The 23,177-nt window shown below is 33.6% G+C and overlaps 1 protein-coding gene across 1 annotated transcript in view; it reads right to left on the reverse strand.

The window, feature by feature from the left end:
* The window catches only part of Tsp2A (tetraspanin 2A), a 114,115-nt gene that overhangs the window by 47,286 nt on the left and 43,652 nt on the right, over positions 1–23,177 (reverse strand). The window contains exon 2 of the mRNA XM_065345417.1: positions 7,760–7,957. Coding sequence (XP_065201489.1) covers positions 7,760–7,957 — 198 coding nt within the window. The remainder of the gene's footprint in view (positions 1–7,759; positions 7,958–23,177) is intronic.

Raw genomic sequence — 23,177 nt, forward strand, 5'->3', positions numbered from 1 at the left:
AAACAACATTATTCACTTAGTTCCAGTTCTTAGGCGACCATTTATCGAACTTATTTCCGCCCAACTAAGTTCGCCAGTTTGAAGGCTTTTCGTCAACATTCTGCTCGCAACCATCCTATTTTTCACGCTTTTCAATCGTTCTTTGAAACCAAAGCTGTAATCCAATTCGGACGAAAAAAACATCTCACTATCAGGAATAAAGCGAAGAATTATCTAAATTGGGTACGTATAAGTGTGCGATGGGTAAGTACCTATAGGTAAAGGTATGCAGTAAAACGAATTGATTTTTTTTCGCAGAGTCTCGATGAAGAGCTGTTTTTAAAAATACTGAATAAACCTTTGAATGAGTAGGTATTACCTATACAGTTTTTTTTTCTGAAAAAATTAACTTAGCTACCTACAACGTAGCCCAAAGGGATTCTCGCAATTAAACTTTAGCGTTATTGAGACATTTCGTTAAAATTTTGGTACCAGTAATAGGTTGAAATTATAATGTTACCTCAATCATCACATCAGTAGGTAGGCCTACATCACATCCCCAGTTTGTGACCCCTTTATTCAGGTTAGCGCCTGAAAAAATCACAAAATGATGCGATATAGGTACATAATACGTACTTACTCATCAAATTGCAATGTTTTTGAAAAGTGCCGAATACAATATCATCATTTTTTCAACCTGGTCCCCTCAAACTTCCAAGATTTCATCGGGTATACTAAAAATAGAAGCTCTAGTAGTACCAGAACTATGATGAAGATAGAGTCGAAAAACTACACCTACTGTTACGTAAGTTATGAAACACGTCAAAGATTTTCCAAAGCACAGGTGTAAATTTTTACAACAAATTCTCAAAGTTTTTGTAAACACCTGAACCTATATAATTCCAAGACTGCATTCGATGATTGGTACAAAACAAAGAATACTTGTTGAAACATGTGGCACACCTGAAAGAGTTGCTGTTAACGCGGAAAATTTGTATTGCTCTGCACAGAAGGTATTAGCAACAGCAGCACTGTATACCCAGTTTGCTTTGAAAATTTTGGCTCGATGTGAAGTATAGGTATATGTACTACTTTATAACCGCGGGAATTAATTTTCTAGGGTTTAATTATTTCGACGTAATTGGATTTTATTTTCATTTTTACTTTTATAGGGTAATTATAGGTAGGTAGGTACTCGTATATAGGAAGAGTGCGCGATTTAACTATATTTGTACGCAATTTAGCTCGTACCTATTTCCACACGATGCGCCGCTAACTATATTTGCGAAGCAAAGGAGGATTTTACGACGCTACGAGTATATTAATTAAGAAAATTCACATCGATTTGTAACGAGATTTATTCGTGTGCGGTACCTACGCGTTTCATGCGAGCTGTAGGTATATAGACCTATCTATCTACCACCCTTTTATTTAAAATCACAAATGATTTTGAAAAATAAGCTTACGCTTACGCGTCGCTTTAATGAAAATACGCGCAAGCGAGCGAGCGAACACGCACGGAAAGTAATGAAATAATTTAGCTTTCATCAATCATTTTTCCGGCGCCGTCGACAAATTTACCTACGCAATTTTATATGCCGTCGAGTTAATTTCAGCTCACCAATCGTACGCAGCTGCAAATGCCTGATCTTTAAATAAATAGTCGAATTCACTTCCCGTGATTGAAAAGTAAAATAATTAAACTTTGATCAAATTTCGTTCGCACTTTCGCTAGCATAGAGATGGGTGCGCGATAAAAGCGTTCAATATCCGTGCTTTTGCTATACTTGGACGTCTAAAGAAATTAGAGCGAGTTTATTTTCCTTTTTTCTCGCTATTCTGCCGCTCTTGGGGTTGAGGTGTGAGATCTTTATACCCACCGAGTGCTGCTTAGTGCTTACTACACACCTATATATACCTATACCTATCACCTACATCTCTACTCTACAGTACCTACGTTATACGTACTATAAGCAGCTCCTATAGCTACAGCTAGGTAGTAGGTACAATATTCCGTTTCTCATTCAACCAGTAAGGCCTTTCTTTGGCATAAAATGGAAATCGCGCGCGAGGGCGAGAAAAAGTTTATTTGACACATATTGTCGAAAGTAAAAGTTCTTTAAAATGGAACGTATAACCTCATTTTGTTAATACCGTAAATTAAACAAGCATATCTAGAAAACACCCGAGCACTTTTTTAAGATGTAGTTTTCCACACAAAACTAACTTTATTTTAACTTCATAATGGGTACATTTATATTCCGCGCGCAGTATAAGTAACTAACACGCAACAGAACTTTCTTTTCTTTTTGTGCTGAGCTAAGTTTTCGGGTATTTAAAGGGGTAAAGGGTGTTTTACTGCGCTATGCTTACCGAGAGCACGAGCACGTATCGTCCTATCATTCCACACTATACGAGGAAATTTCCTTCACGTAAATGAAAAAGATACGTTTTCCTTGTGGTTTTTATACACTTCGGTAAAAGTAAATACCGACGAGACAGCAACAGTCAAAAGTTTCTCTGACGCGACTGGTGATTATCATTGTCGATGATACTTTCCTCTCAAATGATAAGTTGCATCTTCGTTCTTTCTTGTTGCGTGCAACATCATCTTTGCTGCAAACATTTCCAAACCAAGAATGTAGATAGGTACCTATAGCTACGCTTCTTCTTTTGCTACTTTGAAATTTTACATCCTCTTCTTCAAAAATTTACGTCATTTCTCAAGTACCTAAACCTATGTCTTATTAGCTCAAAAATGAGAAAATTTTTCAATTTTCCACTCATTGTCATTTGTTTGTTTCTTTGAATTTCATCTACACTTGTTTTACGAGTACTTCGAATTTGGATTGGTGATTTAATCATAATTTTCTACTGGATGTGAAAAATTGTGTGAAGACGAACATCTCTAAAAAAAAGTATGAGAGGCGAGTCTTTGTACTTATAATAAAGTTGGGAACGACCTAGCGGAAAATCAGGCTCAAAAAGCATCGTGATATATTTCTTTAGGGATAGATAGGTATAGATATTGTATTGGTTCTTTTGCATTTCAAATCAAGATTTTTAACCACTGAAAATACCAACAATTAAATTTTTAAGGATATACTCCCCCTTTCTATTCGATCAATGGACAACATACTCTTCTCACATTTCCCTTTCAGGTAGGTACCTCATCTACTCTCGGTTATATTAGAATCTTCTTGTCAAACACCCACTCATCAGACACTCTATGTAGGTACCTATAGATACTAATCTCATTTGAAAAACTCTTCGTGTCAAATTATCACAGCAAAACACATTATTACGCACATGTCCTCTATTATGATAGAATTTTCACCCCAATAGACTGTGTATTGATTAAATTTCAAGCATCACACATGTGTTTGGTACATGTATCTGTAAGGCCACCAATGATACGAAGTACATATATCAAAGCATAGTATAGGTCATATAGGTGAAATTAATAAACTCGTCTCAGTGACGATACAATTATGCTACCTTGTTCTCGTCTAATCAAAATAAAATAGTCGAGCTAATTACCAACCGAAATAATAATCAATAGGTTGCAAAACCTCACGCAGTGCAGTTCGTTTGTTCGGTAAATATTTTTGTTCAGCCACCCACGCATCAGTCATCACTTATCAGGCACTTTGCAGATGAATTGTTAAAATATCCAAATTAGTAAATTTATGTAGAATGCACGCTTCCGCATATTTCATTCGATATATGTTCTATTAATGGCTTAAAACGTTTACATTTCATAGACTGCCAATAAAAGGCTACGAGTAAATAATAACTCGTCGAATAAAATTATGATATCTATTAAAGCGTTCCGCAACTTTGTTGGCCTATGAATGCCATGGATATGATAGCATAGTGCATTTCAACAAATGCACGATTGTGTTTGAGCCGATGAAGATGATAAAAAGTTATTCCCTGGATACATTTAGATATTTTACCTAAGTACCTACAAAAGTGTTTTCGATGAACAAAATCAATGTTTTCTTTGGTCAAGTATTTCTACCTCTCACCTTTATTCATTTATTTTACTTTGTGAAAATTTATGATGAATTTTGTAACATTATACGTAGGTACCTGCTCAACATATATGTACCTACCTAACAATTCAATAGAAGGAAAAATTATCAGGCAATATCTCGAAGGATAATGCGCACTGAACGCAATAATATTTATTATTGTAATGTTAAAATTAGACAAAATATACGCCGTCGTCGCCGTCACCTGTCACTGGTCGTTTATTCTACAGCTTTTAATAACACGCTTCTCACAATCAAACACCCATGTCTATCAAAATGAAAACAACGATGTTTATAACTGTATATGTACTTATTTATACCTAGATAGTCGTCGAATTACTTCATGATTTACATATTCAAGGTCGGGCGTAGCTCAATAGGATCCCTTGATCATACAAGTTTTTCCACTCAAATTATTATAGAGTACTATGCTTGCGTAATCCAACATCTATGTAATCCGATGTTACATATGTGTTCAACTAGTAAGTGTAATTTTAAAAGATTTTTGCATTAGGTAAGTAGTTACTCGCAGTAATGCCATTTTCACGTAAATGATTGCAACTTAAACGAAAACTATAAGCTAGGACGCTATAGGTACCTACGAGTAATTAAAAATCCAATGTGGATGGATCTAGATAGGTACCCTTACAGAAGATGTACATGAACAAATTTCCAAATGTAAATAATCATTAGGTAAGTACATGGAGTTTAATAATGACAAACACGACTGAAGATAAGTAGCTTAAGGTAATGCATGTTTCGAACGAATAACTTTCAAGTATATTATACCTGTGTAGTGTGTAAAGACTGTATTTCGACGAAACCGCGTTAAAAAAGACGCTGCAAATAATACACATGTTTGTTGCCTGAATGAAACGAAACTATTCATGCATTTAACTTTGCACGCAAGCATATATATATACAGGACTTGAGAAAATTTGGCAAATACCCTTCTTATTCAGTCTCATGCATCGTCTGCCATCAGGCACATAAATTACACATTCGTTTGAATTAAAAAGTCAACAAACTGAAGTTTCTTTGTTCTTCTTCCTTAAAAAAAAACAATTCGTCAAACCACAACGATATTGTTGATAGGTACCTAAAAAATATTATATTTTTACCATAATACATATTTCGTCAAATGGGTCTTTTAAAATTCGAACCTTCTACGTATCTAACTTATTCTAAAAGTTGACCAATTTAATTAGGAACTATACTTAAGTATTAAGTTTGTACACAGAAATGAAAGAATCAGAAAACTCGACCTATCCCTAAAGTCACCTGCAAGGTAAACGGATTATCGAGTCGATTTACCGAAACATTTACTTACTTTAACAGGGTTATAAAACTGAAACAAAAAATGACGTTTATTGGAAAAAAGAAAACGTGACAATTTTGACACGTTTTCAAATTAAGCTTAAAACGCAAGTACATTTCGGAGCTATAAGCTTCGTAAACGTCAACGATACGACTTTTCCAACACCATTACCTAACAAACAAAGCGAATCATTGTTTTACGTAGAACCGAAAATCTTTCAAAAGCTTTTTACGTGATTAACTAACTTTATATACTCGGAACGTTATTTCGATTTAGTGAAAAAATGAAGTAAAAAAGTGAACCATCCACCATATCGCAGGGTTCAATCGAAACTTTAAAAATATATAAATCGACTGTGAACTTTGAAAATGATAAAAATGCATAGGTACCTCGCTTAATTTTTCACAAATAAATGAAAAAGAGCGGTAAATGGAAAATTTTAATACAGGTTTTTCCCCCATTAGCTATCTATTTTTAATCAACAACTATAAAAACTTCTGAATGTTGGGTACCTATGTAATTCATTTTATTCGTAGTAGTACCTATTCCATTTCACATCAAAACAACGATACCTGTCTATGTAAACAGATAATACGTGGAATATTGAATCTATATACCGAAGAGTAATTAAATGGGCTCATCGGTTTGAAAAAAAGAATGGAGTTCTATCAAGTTGCGTTATGATGACTCCACGGTGGGAAATTTTGAGCACAATTTAAAAATGGTTGATTTCTAGTGAACATTCATCACCAGAATAATTATTGTACAATTTACACAAATCTTCTATGAACTCGAATCTACCTAGATTCAAAATCGCACTCCCCAATGGAGGTGATTTATGAAATCATATACCTACTTAGGTTAGCTTTCAAAATAAAATCTTCAAGTAAAAATCATTATATCTAAAAAAGTGAGAGTAGATTAATTTGAGCTCATAGCAAAGTAAAGACATTCCATATCTAACGATACATCGCACGATTTTTTGAATTTTTTGAATGTTTGTCAAAATGCAGAGGGTACTAAGGGGGTCTGAAGAGGCTACGAACGCATTTTCTTTCAAAAGTAAGTTCCCAATTTGATATTCGACATCTGTAGGTAATATCAAAAACATTTTCGTTTCTTGGGTTTTATGGTATGTACTTACTACATATGTACCCAATTCAGGGAGTCATCGGTGTGGTAGGAGGTTTACTCAAAAAAAGTTGATAATAGATTTTGGCACAACTAAAAATATGTACGCGTATAACAAAGATTGAAATTTGGAAGGACCCTTCATCCCCTGGAGTTTCAAGATTCTTGAACAAAAACTGTACCCATTTGATAATTGTAGAGCTTTTTATAATTGCAGAAAAAATCAGAGTAGGTTGTGCTCCTATAAGTAGAAACTCAGTATAACCTGATGACCTGGCACGTTAATAAATTTGCATAACCAGTTTGCCGTAAATAACGACGTTTTTGCTATGCACATATTACGTTATTCATACCAAAAGTGAAGTGGGGGTCTCTTGATTTCGTTCATATTTTTACGACTTTCTTTCGATGATAAAATGGATTGAAAATCATCCTTTAATTTTTACGCATTCATTTACTGTTTCTTACAGAAGTGCTGGCAGATGAACTTGGAGAAGATCCCTTGCGGCGTTCTAAACAAGGAATTTTAAATAAGCAGAGTGAAACTCAACTTTTCAAGATGAGTAAAAATTTGAAAGGTACCGTTTAAAAATTTCCAAAAATACAGGGAGGGAATTTTTTTAGCTTTTATTTAACGAGTCGATTTTCAAAATGATATTTCAATATTTTTTGTAGGGACACAACGGCTCTAATCAAGAAGTTTATTTTTTCGATTCATATTGTTATCTGGACTCCACCGCAGTAGGTAGTGCTCTTATAAACATGGTCAAAACATTGAAAGATTGCAAATGAGATGTGGTCGTTCTATTATTAAATTTTCAAGAGCGCTGAGTTCGAATTAGGTATTCCTATTTTTTTGCATACGACTTCTCGTGGACTCGTGCCCTCTAAAGCTTCCCTTTCAGTCTTTCACCCTCAAATTGGAAAAAAGTTGGTCTTCGTTTGAATTTGAACGTAATGATTGAATTTCACAGCTAATGGAAGAGAGGTAGGGGAAGGAGAGATGGCCATCTCTTCCGAAGTTCCAAGCACAAATGAAACAACCTAAGTAGGTATACGTAAATAGCCACTTCAGTTAACTAGGTATTTTTCACCGCGAATAATCAACAAGTTGATGATAAAAGCCATCACTCAAGTTCTTCCAAAGCTCGAAGACATCTGCTAGCAAACACATTGAGTATTTTTTCATGACATAAATTCAGCGCTGGGATTTCAACCACATGCCATACTTGAACGCTCACTTAAGCTACATGTGATAAAAAATAAATTCAATTCCTTAAAAATACCAACTCACCGATAAAAGTAGTTGTTTTATTTCCTGATAAACTGAAAAACAGGAGAGGAATGGAATTATTATTATGAGCAGCGACGTGAAAATCAAAATATATATTCCAACGTAAAACTGCCATATATCCAACGCTTCTATCCACTCGTTCAGTCCGGTGTCCAAACGCGTTGCGACGGCCAGTCCGAATAAAAATCCGCCCAAAATCTGAAACAAACAAAAAAATCAACTACGTAAATCTTTTTTTAATCGTACCCCATACGAGAGTTTTTGAAACGAGATAAGTCGTTACAAAAGTACTAAGAACTAAAAACTTTTCTTTTCACGTTCGTCGTTGTCTCGTGTGTCGCGTTTCTCGCGTTTCGTCAAAAAAAGTGAAAAAAGACACCAAGAAAGGAGATATAAACTTTTTATTTGACTTGTAGCAATTTTCCGAACTTCCTATTGGATGTGAAACAGCCGCACAACGTTGTATTTTTTTTCTTTCTCTTATCAGGAATAAATCTATTCCTAATAATTACAATTCTGTAAAAGGATCTTCGTTGCTAATATATCTTTTTCTCACTTTTCTCTCGGTCTCCTGAAAACGATAACGATCAAATGGTTTGATAAGAAAACACGCTTTTATACAAAGTTTTCGGATTATTCCCTCAACCATTTTCAAAGCAACTATTTGTCCGCTTAGTGAAAGTGAAAAATTACTTTTCATTCGCACTTTTAAAAGTTTAGACGTAATTTGTTCTTCGTCATGAACGTACCTATTTTAATGATCGATAAATCTAAAATGCTTCCAGTATCAAGTCGAGGGTTTCAACGAAAAAAATAAAAACAAAACAAAACAAAAAAGAATAAATGTGAAAAAACGCAAACTTGTACCATATCTATTTCAATTCAATACATACCTAGATCACATTAAGTTGTCAAACAACATTTGTCAACATATTCGCGATAAAATACCTATACATACGAGTATCAACACGTAAAGTGTTTACTCGCACAAAAACTATCTGAAAAAATCAAATTTTCATTCCCACGCGCAAACGAATTTATTTTCGATCAAAGCGACCAAAGTAGGTACGATGTTAATGGCAACTATGTACATAATACCTACATAGGTAGGTAAGTACTTTCTCCTTCGGTCTTCGTTCTATAGTAGATGATAACATTAACGTGATGTTTTAATTAGGTATATAAAAAATAAATTAAGTAGGTACGTGTTGTATGATGTACCAATGTATACATGCAGAGGCTGTGAGCATTGTGCAAATGAATATCTATGACTGACAACAGGAATGTAAACTGTTCCAAATTTTGAAAATTTCCTCGCAAACAGGACACTTTTGATTTTTTTAGCTTTTCCCTTTAAAAAAATCTGGTCACAAAAATGCTCTTGAGGTGTCCGCCTTGGAATCGGCTCAAATATGTGACCCCGCCTAACAAAATCGACCATTTCGACAAAAAAAAGTGTCCAAAATAATGACGTTTAAAATGAATCTTAAGGGTTGAAAGATCAGATTTTTGAGAAAAAAACATTTTTTGAAATTTTGTCGAAATGGACGATTTTGTCAGGCGGGGTCACATATATGGATAAACTCGCTAAACAGGTCAAGTATAAGGCACAACTCGATTTTTAGCTGCCCAAGTTAATATTTACGCCTTTTGTGGAGAAATTGAAAGTCACGCTGGAAAGTTCCAGAATGGCTAGAAAAGCCAAAATTTGGATTTAAAGAGGTTAATACTAGTTTTAGGACATTTTGATCATTTTTACTGATCAAGTGCGTACTTTTTTTTAAAAGGGATTTTTTTGGTGTTTTTAATTACTAGATTATTACACCCTTCGTAAGGAGGTTTATTATATTAGAGTTTGCTAGGTTATGTTTCTAGATTAAGGTAATGAATTTATTCTATTTAAATCACTGAAAATGATCAATTATAAATTTTCAAACGTTCGCCAAAGAATGAAAAATGAATTTGGACAGCTGAAATTTTAATTGCGGGGGTAGGGGGGTAGGCAATGCTCTTTTGAAAAATCGGGTCCCGTTCAAATTGGGGGCGGACACCTCGAGAAGTTCCCTCGTAAGTAATTTGTTAATTCGTTTTTTTTGTTTCAATGATGTTTTTCATTTTAAAAAAAGTTTTATCTGCTTACTGATGATGAGAATTTTCACGCAGAGGCTTCCTTTCTGCTCAATGTAACACCTTAACGCGTGTTGAAAAAAAGGTACAGATGAATGGCGAAAATGAAAACAAAACAGAAACTGAAAAATCATCATATGTACAAAGCAGAATCAGGTAGGTAGATAGGGGAGAAATAAGGTAAAGGTAATTACGAAAATGAAGACTGCGAATTCTGTGAATGGTAGGCCTATAGGTAGTACCCAACTTACTATGGTGTAATATTCTTCAAAGCTTTATGCTATGGAGAGTCTTTTGTTTAAAGGTCCCCTTAATGTTGCTGATGTGAAACGCACCGCGCAAATCCACGAAAGAGATATCACCATATTACGTAGTAGATATCAAAAAAATAATGAAGAATGTTTTAAGCTAATTAGTTCTTTCAAAACCATGTGTGCTACATAGGTACCTTACTTTTAATTCAGAACTGTATCTCTGTATAGGCATATCCAACTCGGGAACATGAATAGGCAGTAAGTCTAGGCATTTACTAATTTTCAGTTGATCGCTTCAATAGATAAGTATACTTACTTAAGTAGGCAACATTTACTAAACGAGGTAAACTAAGAATGGCATGGCAAAGAGCTTCTTCAAAGCATGTGCTGTTAATTTTTTACTAAATATTGACGTGCCTAACCATGCCCGTAGTTCTTAGTTGTTTGTAATTTATAGAAGGGGAAAACGGATAAAATAGGTAGTCATGAAAAAAAATTCAAAGCAGAACATAACATACACGTATCCAGATAGGTGCCTCCTTATGTACATTTATGCCAAACACTAAAATCGATTCCATCAAACCTCAAAAATTATTGTTTGAAGGAATATGAGGAAAATCCTGTCAGATATCATCGGTGCAGACTTCATTCCTCAATTCAAGAGATCGGCATGATTACTTTGCACTCATTCAATAATAAGTAGCGCCTACTTCAGGATAAGACCATAAATAATTTTGAGATTTGTGCAATATGTGCAGTCACAAATCTGAATTATGCTGTCTGCTTCAGACGACTCAATTTGCAGTAGGTACCAACAGGTAAGTACATACACTACATCCATTAAACTAAAGAGATTCACAAAATTTTCACGGTAAACACGCTTGTCAGCGAAGTAATAAATTCTCATGTTGATTAAAAAAAAAGAGTGAAAAGAAAACAAGGTATAAAATATCTACCATCACAGCAGAATGAATCTTTACAATCAAGTCTTTATCATGAAGAAAAAAATTCCAGATGTACAACACTTCCATAAATTTTATTCTCTTTTTCAAAGTTCATAAAAAGAAAAAAAAATGAAAAAAACTTCCACACCTTTTCCTTTTTTTTTTTTTTTTTTTTTTTTTACCAAAACCGTTTAATTCACAAACACGCGCTAGGTATTCTAAAAATTAAAAAAAGTTTAAACAATAAACAATATAACTTGAAAAACGACCTATTAAATCCATACAAGTGCGATAGATTTCCTGAAATCGCTGACAAATACATTTATACCGCATAATATAAATATTTTAAAAGGCAGAAGTTTTTATGTCAGTTTTATTCCACTTGTTTTAGGTTTATTTTTGTGTTTACAACTGGAAGCTGAAAAAAAATGAAATATCGAAATAACAAACCAACTTCCACAACACGCAGTTGTGAAAAAATTCTCCCTTCCACGCTGAACTTCCAGCCTTAACAGAAACGCCGGTAATAAATAAAAGATACAGAATGAAAAACGGACCGTTATATAAAAAGTTGGGATTTTTCAGACTATCTATAATTTTCATCTATAAGACTCTGAACTTGATATCCGAAGAAGAAGAAGAAGAAGAAGAAGAAGAAAAGAAATAAGTTAACTTGTTCTCTGGAATTCAGTTCTCGTATAGAAGTGCATGATAGTGATACACATCCTATACAGCAACATTACGACTTGTCCCACGAGACACCAAACAACAGCTTACAACATAACATCAAGTCTCAAATAGAAATGAACCGGCAACTTTTCATCCGCGTGAACTACATCGAGCTTTTTTTTTCTTCCTCTCCTATTCATTCATTTATATTTAGTCGTTTAGATTTCACAATAGAATTTCAATTGCCGATATTGGCTCGTTTTCAAATATGACGTATAGGTCTTATCATTCTGCGCCTTTTTCCTCGTCTTTCTCTTTTTTTTTCATCGCAGTTGGTAAAACTTCGAAATTTTTAGAACTAAAAAGGAAAACAAATTAAAAGGAGTACCTCTATCTACTGACTATTGGTCGTATGTAATCTCACAGATCGAAGTTTCCACACTTTATCATCGTTTCAGGGGCATATGAAGGTCACATCTGCTGAAGTGGATTAACTTAAGGAAAGACGGATACCTAGTGCAATGCAGAATAGTTCCACATTTCGAATCGTTGAGAACTCGAGTAAACATTGCATACTTATTTGATCAAAAATGTGTTGTAATTTTACTGATGTTTTCCAAATTTTCAATTCGACTATAACAGGTATCTGTATACTTATGCTCGAAATAACTCCTCTTTTTATCGAAGTCGATACCTATACTTTGTAGTGATGGTAGGGGAAGGAGAAGATACTGTATTTCAAAATCGAAAGAAATTTTCTGTGTCAATGGTCAATAAGCACCAAATGAAATGGGAATTAAATTGCGACCGCAGGAAACTGATTATAGACGTTAATCAGCAGATATTTTTGCCTTTTAAGCAGTGTCTCTTCGTTTAAGTTGAACGAGCGAAATAAAAGAATACTTAATTGAATTTAAAAAGTGCGTCGACCAAAATCAGGTATAGAGGCTACATAAAATAGGGGCGTGTTTTTGGCATAAAAGGTCTATTTTTAACTTCTTTCGTAATTAACTTTTGGTCTAATTGAATGGTTCCACCAGAAAAGGGCCTAACTGAAAAGATGGCGATTCGAGAAAAACGCATTTTAAACATTTGAATATGAATATCATATAGAAAATATTAGAATAACATGCAACTTATTATTTTTTTTCATTCCGCATACATTGAAGATTCAAAATCATTCTTTACTTTTACTTTTCTGCAATAAAATACAAAGAAAACACTGAAAATACAAAGTGGACAATTAGGCCCTTTCTTGTGAACCTACTTTTTCGATGAAAAAATGTGCTGAATTGCGTAATTTTATCATGTAAAAGGCAATATTTTATAACATTATAACGAAGTTGGGTTAAAATAGGTCATTTAAACGTTCTCAACAACTGTTTTGTAGAAATTTATTTTTTCCTTAAGAAATTCCGCACCACTGAAAAATTACGAAAAAGTTACTTTTGTCTGTAAAAAATGGTGTACCACTGATAAGTTATGAAAACCAATTGCAAAACATAGTAATAACGCAAACCACCAGACTCTCAGAGACAATTTGGTGAGAAATCGGCGGAGGTGTCAGACTTTGACGTTCAGTTTTGAAGGCGTGACTATAGGTAGCGCTAAGTAACGAAGTGTGCTAGGTGGTATTTCCACTGTAGAATCCATTTTTGCGATTTATTATGAAAGGGCCTAACTGAAGTTAGGCCCTTTTCTGATGGAACCATTCAATTAAGGGTGAGAAAACTCGACCGAGTTTTATTAGTACTCTACTTCGAGTCATTCAGCGTAGAATACTTGGAGAAAAATTAAAATAAAAACAAACTCTCAGATGGTGTTTTATTACTTACCTACTTACTTACGTAAGCATAACTGAGGACCGAAAAATCTACTCTTTTGCTCTTTGAGTAAATAAGTACCTACAGACTATTTTTATTCGACTGATTTTAAGTATACTTACATTGGTTCAATCTTAATTACTCCTGAGAGTAAATCTATGTATATTTCAAAATGAAATAAATATCTATGTTTCATTTCGTATCGTGATAATCGAAGTGAAATTTTAAAAAGCTTTTTTCGCTTTCAGAAATCCTGATTCTATGTACTGCTAAGTAGGTATAAACCGGAATATTTCAATTTTCATCCGAATAAACAGTTTCTTGTATAAAAAAATAAACATACTCGCAAAAAAAAGCTATATATTTTAGATGGTGCTTCCTTTAAAATACACACTTTTTACATGTCGAAACTGAGTAATGTTCGTAGTCAAACTATGCGTTGAGATTTATGGAAAAAATTCGCCAAAGAAAATACTTACCACTACAGAGGTAGGTAAAGCGAGGTTATGGTGATATGTGGTTTACTTGGCATCGTCTTTTTTAATATTAAAAGAAACCCTGGCCTTGCTTTCGAAAATCGCTTGCTCGAGTTTGATATTTTTGTCCATACCTACCTACATATGAAATAAATTTTTGCGTCTTTTTAAATGGTAGAATTTACATAAACCAGCATAACGTAGGTATTGAAATTCAAATATACTGCAAAATGTTAAACATTTTCAATTTATTCGAAATGAATTTATAAAAGTGAAGTTTAAATACTTATACGTAAGGTAATATGGTTATATTTCATTAATCGTCGATTTCGACAAACGGAGAGGAAAATCCTGTGAAAGCAACAGATCTATAGGTATTGCTTGAATAAAAAAAGGTATGCAAGTTGCATATCTGTGCCCGTGGACGTGAAAATTTATCTCACAAAAACCTGATTTCACCTACGAAGCCTCTTACCTATTACAATATTACCAACGCAGTGATTTATAGTTTTTCACGGGAAATTTAAAAACTTGCTCTGAATTGATAGGGAGAGAGGCCGACTCGACTTTGCAAAAACAGAAAAATTTTCGGATCTATTCTTACTCTTCTTCTTTTTCATCATCATCGTTCTTTACTTTTTCAGATTCTCTTTCTCATTCTCTCGAAGTCTTGATATTTATCGTCTACCATCTATTTCTAAGATTTATATCGATAGTTGCAAACAGGAAAACGGAATTCTCCATTCAAGTTTGTTCGTTCTTTTGAATTAAAAATAGTAATATTTTTTATTTTATTAAATTTCTAGGTAGTACCTATCTACCTACCTACCGAAGAAAATTTAAATACAAGTAAAACGAAAAGCCAAGTCGGTGGAAAAAATGTACTGTAAGTATATCCAGCGATCTTATACGCGAGTAATTCTTACCCCAAAAATCTAATCATTTATTTACGCTTATTTTTACACAACTAAACCCTGCACGCTAAAAGTTACCTTCATAAATTATGGAAAGTTTTACGAGCCAAGAATTTCCACTATTTGGTCATAAAAATTGCAAGAATTCATCCTTAAGATATTAGAGAAAAATTTCATCCCGCCGACCATATTTTTATTTACTAACCGCGTGTAATAAAGTGGCCCAAATCCGCGAATAAAACTTTTACGCACTTTTAACAAACTTGCGGTAATTTTCGAGTAGCACGCGCCACCTCGCATGAACATACGACAACCATTAAATACCTATACAAAGAAAAATCAACTATTTACTTTGTTTTTCCATTTTCAGACTGTTTTTTAAATATTACGAGTAGGTATTTATTAATTTTCATTATTTAAGATAGATATGTAATATAGTTGTACATAGAATAATAGGGAAGTATTAGGTACCTATGTGAGTTTCCTATACAATTCAAAATAAGTTATAGGAAATAGCTACTTACTCGTGAATATTGGGAAATTTTTATGCAATATATATTTTTTAAATGGAAAACCTCGAAGAATTAAGATCGGCCTCCTAATTTTAGCTCATAAATTTGTCCCTTTAGTTTTTGGGACTGGCAACCTAACTTAAAATTCTGTAGATTGGTTTGCTACACAATAATATGTATATTATCAAGTAAATTATTGATCATCCGTCCCGGAACACCCCGTATGCGATTCTAGTAAATTTTGATATCTCTTTGTAAACAAATTTTCTTTGGTCAAGTATTAGAAAATAGCACAGAAATATGGTACTGAGTAGATATTGTTAATAAATACTATAAAAATTACAAATGGATTTCAAAAATTCATTTTTCTCTCAACGTGTTAAATCTTTATTGAAATAAAATAATTAGATTTCAAGTTTTACTTTCAGGTGTAGGTAGGTAAGTAAGTATATGAATACTATTTCATAATGATTAACGATATTAAACATGCTACGGACAAATAAAATATCCCAAGTTTTAGTAAATGTATAACAAAATGAAAATAAACAACAACGAAATTATAAAACGAACAAGGAGAACTCATTATCGTAGTTGTAAGTATACACGACAGTGTTATTAATTAAAGCTTTAGTTAATGGATAATTTCGCAACATAAATGAAAACGCGGACCAGAATTTAAATAATGGTAATTTTCGCACTATAGGTAACAACGCGAAGTCTGTTGAAGGTGGATGTACCTAGTATAGGTACCTATACCTGGTAAGTAAGTACATAAATGAACGGTTACCTACCTATATGAGGAAATTTTTTGACGAAAATAGCATCTAACAACGTATGTTTAAAGGCGTTTGTAAAGAAATTAGTGGAAGAATGCGAAGATGGATGAAAATGAAGTTTTTATATTTTAATATATGATTACAGCGGAAACGTGCACGGTTTTTAGCCGAACGTGTGTCTAATCCATTTAACCAAATTAATGGAAGAGAAACGATAAAATTGTCGTCTTTAAATGAAGTTAAGCTGAAAATGAATTTTGTGTATCACTCCGCGAGTACATTTAGTTGTTAATGCGACGAAAGTTTCGAATTTGAGCGATGGTTTCGTCCGTATTATCGAACTGAGATCACCTAAGTATCATTAATAAATTCGATCTCATTCGCGTCTAAGTCGTCCGTTATTCGAGCACCGAGCATATAATACGGAAACAAAATCAACGATCATCAATCGAGTATTTTTAACCAGTCAAAAAAAGAGCGAAAAAACGTGCAACAATAAATGGATCACATTTGACGTAGAATAATTGACATAGTTTCGTTTAACACAATCGTGTTTTTTTTTTCTTTTGGCAATGATGGTTGAATGTCAAATTTGATAAATGCATGAGTAGATACGTTTTTCACTTTTATCTGATTTGGAAAATTTTAACGAATGGCAAAACTTGTGTACGGCATTTTAATATTACGATTTGTTTTATTTCGTTTGCGCGTTGAAAAAAAAAAGGTAGGTACTACAGGTACACTCTGCTACACACTAAAATAAACATGGCAACGTTTAAGTCATAATAGAATTTTTTTTATACCCGAGGCCCTCGATATTTTTATTGTTGGTTTTTACTCCGTAATTATTTGTTTTATTTTTCCAACCCTTCCTTAGGTATTCGTTTTACTCAGGCTTAAATCTGTAAGAATTTGAAATAAAAATTTAATCTAAGTAGGTATATCTTGGCATTTAAAGTGCACTAAAAGTACCTACCTTTGCTACGAGAATTCTGTTCTATACCTACGTGAGAAAAAAATCGAATTTAAATAAGTACGCTTTATAACGGACCCAGCATTATGAATTCGTATAATCGAGCTGATGTGTTTGTACTCGTACTTCGCCTCTACAATAAAAATCTTTCTACAGCTTTCCCACGATGCTAAAGTTTTCTTCTCTTTCTTTTCGCGCTTTCTTTTTATTTAACAGTCGTTCCTTTCAACAGTCTAGCAGAGCTTTTCGTTTTGTGCAAATTTATTAGGAAATTATGCGTGAGGCGTAAGTCTTTTCGTTTCGAGCTGAGGTATTTCCCCCGTAGAAGGTGCCTATATTGTAAATGCAAACGCAACGCATAAAAGAGATGCTGTCTGATTAAATAGAGGTTTATTCTACGCACATTTAATTATTTGACTGGGTAATTAGCTATAGGATAAATGCGTTTAATTTTGATTCTTGAAAAAAATCTTTGATACTTGAATTAAAACATGCATCTATAGGGTTTTATTTGGTCGAAAAATCCCAATATTCGAATAAATAAAAAAAACAACTGCAGAATGAATAAACTTACTTTAGTGATGCGTAGCAAAAATCATTTGATAAAGCCTATCTACTTCAATTAAATGTGTAAAAAAAACTTTCAGGTATGTCTTGAAAAATTATGGAAAATGGAGGTATTGAAGCAAAATAATTCAAAGGTTCCTTTAGAATAATTTTCACTTGCTGGTATGAATTACATAGCTCGCATACCAGGCCACGTAGAAAGCTATAGGTGGTTCTTAATTAAATTGCAAAGTTCATAGTAAGTACCTATATGTATTAAATTTTTCAGGTAAACACAGACCAAATGTATTTCCCAATCAATCCAAATACGTTATCGAGATAATATTAAATACTTATAAATTTCAATATTTCATCAAATCTCGATTAACTATGTGAAGTTGTAATATCGCTATTTGTATCTGTCGAAAAAAAAAAGGAAAAAACTACAAAAGTACAAGGAACGCATATTAAAGGCTTAACAAAGTTTGATCTTGAGGAATTTTCGCGGCTGCATTTGACAACCTGACGTAAGGGTAAGTTTTCTGGTTCACGTCTGTTGTTTATGCTTGAAGAATCGTTTCATGTTGTTGGCTGAGTAAGTATTATTCGTATTTCGATAAAGATTAAATTGAAATTTTCAAGGTTCGTGGTCATTATACTTGTAACTTTGGTTTACGAAGCAGTGGCATCAACGCCTCTTTTTATTTCGATTCGAGTCTTGAAATTATAACTTTTTTGCTCGGCGCCTCCTGTTACAATATAAACCGTGTCGATTTGAACTTTCGAGTTCTCACGATTCGACCTTATAGCAAACCTGTCTCCTAAAATAATATACTTACATAATTGAAACCAATTTTCGTCCCTATGTTTATTTCAAGTTGTGCTAGCGCAAGGGTATGTTGAAAAATTACGAGAGTAGCCAAATTTCGCTCTTCAAATTACCCTCTACTTTCGTTTAAATGTCAAGAGCATGTGCTTATGAAATATTTTTATTCTTATTGAATCTACTTTTTGTGATAATATTTTACCATGCGTTTTAGTTATTTGATACTTTCACTCTTTTTCATATTTTTAAGGGCGATGCTGCAGCTTTAATAAGCGTGTCAATAATGATAAGTTTTTGCTACCACTTTTCTAAAATATTGAATCAAAAATGCGCAGATGGTGTTAGCACGGTTCGAATAAGTGGGTAATGACGTAATATTTTTTTTCTTTTTTTTCCGTAGCTCATTTCGTGAAAATATACCAACAATTATAAATTTCGATCTGGACTTTTCGATATTAATAAGTTTTCTAATTTCACTAACTTATATTTTTGCACCATATATTGCCAAGTTTTTGAAAACTAACCGTTGTGGACGTCAAATAGGCGGTTTTAATAAGTATTTTTATGAAGGAAAAATTCATACAAGAAACCATCGAGATTTTGAAATTTGTATCGAGTTTTACCTGATCAAACTTATCAAGTATTGATGCTACGCAGTCGAAAATCTCGCCAAGAATTATAGGCTAAATTTAACTATACGAAATCCGAAAATGTAACAAAATAGAAACAAATCTCGAATAGTCGAATATTTACTCGTATGTTATGGTGAATTGAATGAAGAGCTCTATTCGACGAAACTTATTCTGGTTAAAGAATGGGATGCCGAAATCAGTAGCCTTTGCTATTAAAAAAGATACGTTTCCTTTCTCAACAAATTTTTTCTTGCTCTAAAGTTCAAGTTGTGGAAAAAATAGATTATTCACTAAAAAAAAATCATTGTGATTAATCAATTTCCATTCGTTCAGTTATTCGGCGATAGATAGGGTTAGATATCAATACTTATGTAGCAATACTGTATGTACTTCAATTATCAAAAATTACAACCGTTAGTTTCCAATTAGGGGCAATTCAATTTTGAAACTCCGACCGGTCGATTTTTCTTGATTTTTTTTGTAAAGTAAGTTACACCGTCCTCCACGTCACTTTCAGGCATTTCTGGATTTTTTTTTTTATTTTGATGGAAAACGTTTACTTTGATGTTAGGTATTTTTTCATTTATTAACAAATTACTTAATCTTCTCCATTTTCAAATTTCTCAAAAAAATCCTGGTTATAAAATCACTCTTCTAAATTTGAAGCAGTCAAATTTCACTGCTTAGCAGTCACGACATTTTGCATTTTAAAAAGCAGTAGTTTTTTACTGCAAAACAGTGAAAAGTCTACTGAATTGATCAGTAAAAATCATCTTGACTGATTCAATTCAGTAGATTTTCTACTGTTTTGCAGTAAAAAAGTACTGCTTTTAAAAAGGCAAAATGTCGTGACTGCTAAGCAGTGAAATTTCACTGTTTCAAATTTAGAGAGATATGTATAAAAGAATGTGCGCATACAAAGCGTGTTTTAAAATGCTAAAAATTTTCCTGGGAGGTTGCTTGAAAAGAAAGAGGAAAATTTTCCTATGATTTATCAGCATATTTTTTCAAGAAAATGTCAAAATTAGTCTGAAAGTGTAAAACCTTACTCCCTTCTCCTACGAACAATTCAAAAAACCATAATTTTGGTCAACCTCCAAAGCGCTCAAATTTGATTTTTTTGAACGATTTTTGAAAATTCAAAGATCCATTTTCTACGAAAAACTACAATTTTGATAAAATTGTTGTTATAGAAAACCAGCTATTAATTGGCTCACGATTATTGATATTTTCTAAAAGCTCACGGAAATAAGGATGACAACATTTTTTTTTTAGTTTTCCGCATATACGTACCGGTAGAGTATCAATTGAATTGCAAAGCTCACAATCGACAGCAATCTTTTTCAAAGTTCCATAAAATTCCGAAAACACCCAGTAGATTTCTAATTTCTTCTCTTAATTTTTATCGAATCTTTGGTATTGTATAGGTAGGTATCTATCAGGAAGGTCTAGGTGTATGAATTCAAAATCGCTCATTAACATTTTAAATTGGAAATAAAATCACTTCAGTGTTTCTTTTCATATAGTCAAGTTGTTGTTCACTTCGTGGTTTTTTTCAATGCAGAACGAAATAAACAAGAAACAAACGGAATATTAAACGTTAGCATGATATCCATGCAACGCAACGAAGAAGATATGGCTATGACATTACTGTACGCTTTGTATGCACTTCTTTGGGAAAAGTTTGAGCAAATCGTGTTCCTGCAAGTTGTATGGTACATGGGTACATACGAGCATAGCGTATGAACCGAAATAATAAACGGTTGCCAATAGCAGCAGAATATGAGACGCATCCGAGATGTTTTCGTTGTTTTTGATGATGTGGATACGAAATATAAAGAAACATCTATTCAGCCGTAAATTTTAATATCAACAAAGCCGCTGTTGGTACGTATAAAGCTGTAGTTACGCCGAGATGACAAGAGATCCTCTCGTAATAGAACAACTTCGAGTTATTTCAAAACTTGATATTTTTTCGCATCATCAACCAGCGACGCAGCACGTTTTCTCGTTCAACCCCGAAGGAATAATTTAAAAATAATACGTTCATTAAATTGGGACTTTCTAAACCGATTTATTTTATCGAACGATGAAATTAGGTTTTTGTAAGGGTTATATTTTTATATTATGGCGACAGTTTTTCGTACGTAGATGCGTTATGCTGTCGTATATGACAAACCAAAGCGACCAATTAAATGTGATATCTTATCGCAGCTTAAATTCGCCGCAAATTCTATTATAATATTTAATAACATGGGTGATGTAGTACGAATATAATAATAAAAAGTAACGAATATCGCGTTACAAATCCATATAATGCAGGAATAGAATCGTTCAATCTATTCTCTACAGTTTTATCCTTAATCCGAGATTACCTATCAAAATGGATTTCTAGTGGTCTAAAATTCTATTCGCATACTATATCTAGAAATACCTACTCAACTTGCCGGCAAGCTGGCTGTATAGGTTTAGGTATATCGTTCGTCATAAAAATTATTTTTTCGTCAAATCCCAAATTATCATTCCATTGTGTTTGATTCTATGTGCGCTGTCAACAGCAGATTTTGTTAACGTCACGTATCATCGAGTTATCGAATCACGAATTGAAAATAATCGAACGTCGTTTGTGGCTGATGTGACTATAGGGTGGTGGCGGGCGGCGGCGTCGAAACTCGAACCCAATCCGCGAAACGTTTCTGCCTTTCGACATAAAACATTCAAAATTCCCAACGTCGGCGCGGCGGCTATTTGAATTTACATTCGAAAAGAACTATTCTACCTGACTGGGATACCATGGAGCGAATAAAATTCGAATTTATAAGGTCCACGAGCGCCTAAAAACATAGTTCCGTCTCGTTCCGCTATGAGACTTCCTAATGAACTGTAAATTTCTCGCTGCCACGGTTAGGTTTTTTTCCCTGCCTATACTTTTTTTCTCTTCTCTTTTCGCCGGAACGTTTTCAATTACCGAAAAACCAATTTCTTTATTGCATTTTCGCTTAGACGTAATAATGTAAACACGGCCATTCCGAGTGAAGAATGATAATCGCGAAGAGAGGGATCAATTTACCACCTATTCGTATACAGGCCTAGGTAACACCATAGCCATCAAACCGGGTGTTACGTCTCGCCTCGCCTCGCCTCGCCTCGCCTCGCCGCTTCACCTTACCGTAGTCGAGGCTTTTTCATCATTTTTCTTTCATCAAATTTGTCAATGAGCTTTTTCCCCGTTGCTGCTTTCGAACTGGCGCGTACGTATTGAAAAATCTGTTACCTACGTATTTACGTACGTTTTGTGCGGTTATCGTAACATAATCGAAAAAACAAATTTATCGTTTTTTATTCGCCCTGCGAAGAAAGCTGAAAAAAAAAACTTTTAATTTCCGACATAAAAACGAATACCACCTTGGCTGATGTCATTTTATTTTGAATAAACCGTCGTTATCAGATAGTAGTCTTTTTTACCTTGGAAATCTGGGAGAAGCCTTTGAGACTTTGTTAGAGTTTCAACCCATTTTTTATTTCCTTGTTAGCGAAGATTTTTTTTCAATGTTCGACTTTTTATTTCTTCTCAACCGAGAGTCTGTTATTGATGGCAAAGTCGAGTCTCGTTATTTTATGTCAGAAATAATGAACCAAAAGGCGCCCCATTTAAAGTGACAGATGCGAACACACGTCACAGCATTCTTACTTTTCTTGTATAAACAAGCCTTATTCTTTATATGTATTCATGCTGCGAATTCGACATTACATAAGTATCGAATGGCATTTTCTCAATAATGAACACAGATGAATAGGTACGGTACATACCTATTCATATCACAAATTATTATAATAGGTGATTGAACGAGCGAACTTTCAGACATCTCATATGTACGCTGTTAGGCTTACACACCTACATATATAATATAATATAATATAATATACGAAACGTAGGTACCGAGAT

Source organism: Planococcus citri, chromosome 1, assembly GCF_950023065.1.
Source record: "Planococcus citri chromosome 1, ihPlaCitr1.1, whole genome shotgun sequence".
NCBI lineage: Eukaryota > Metazoa > Arthropoda > Insecta > Hemiptera > Pseudococcidae > Planococcus > Planococcus citri.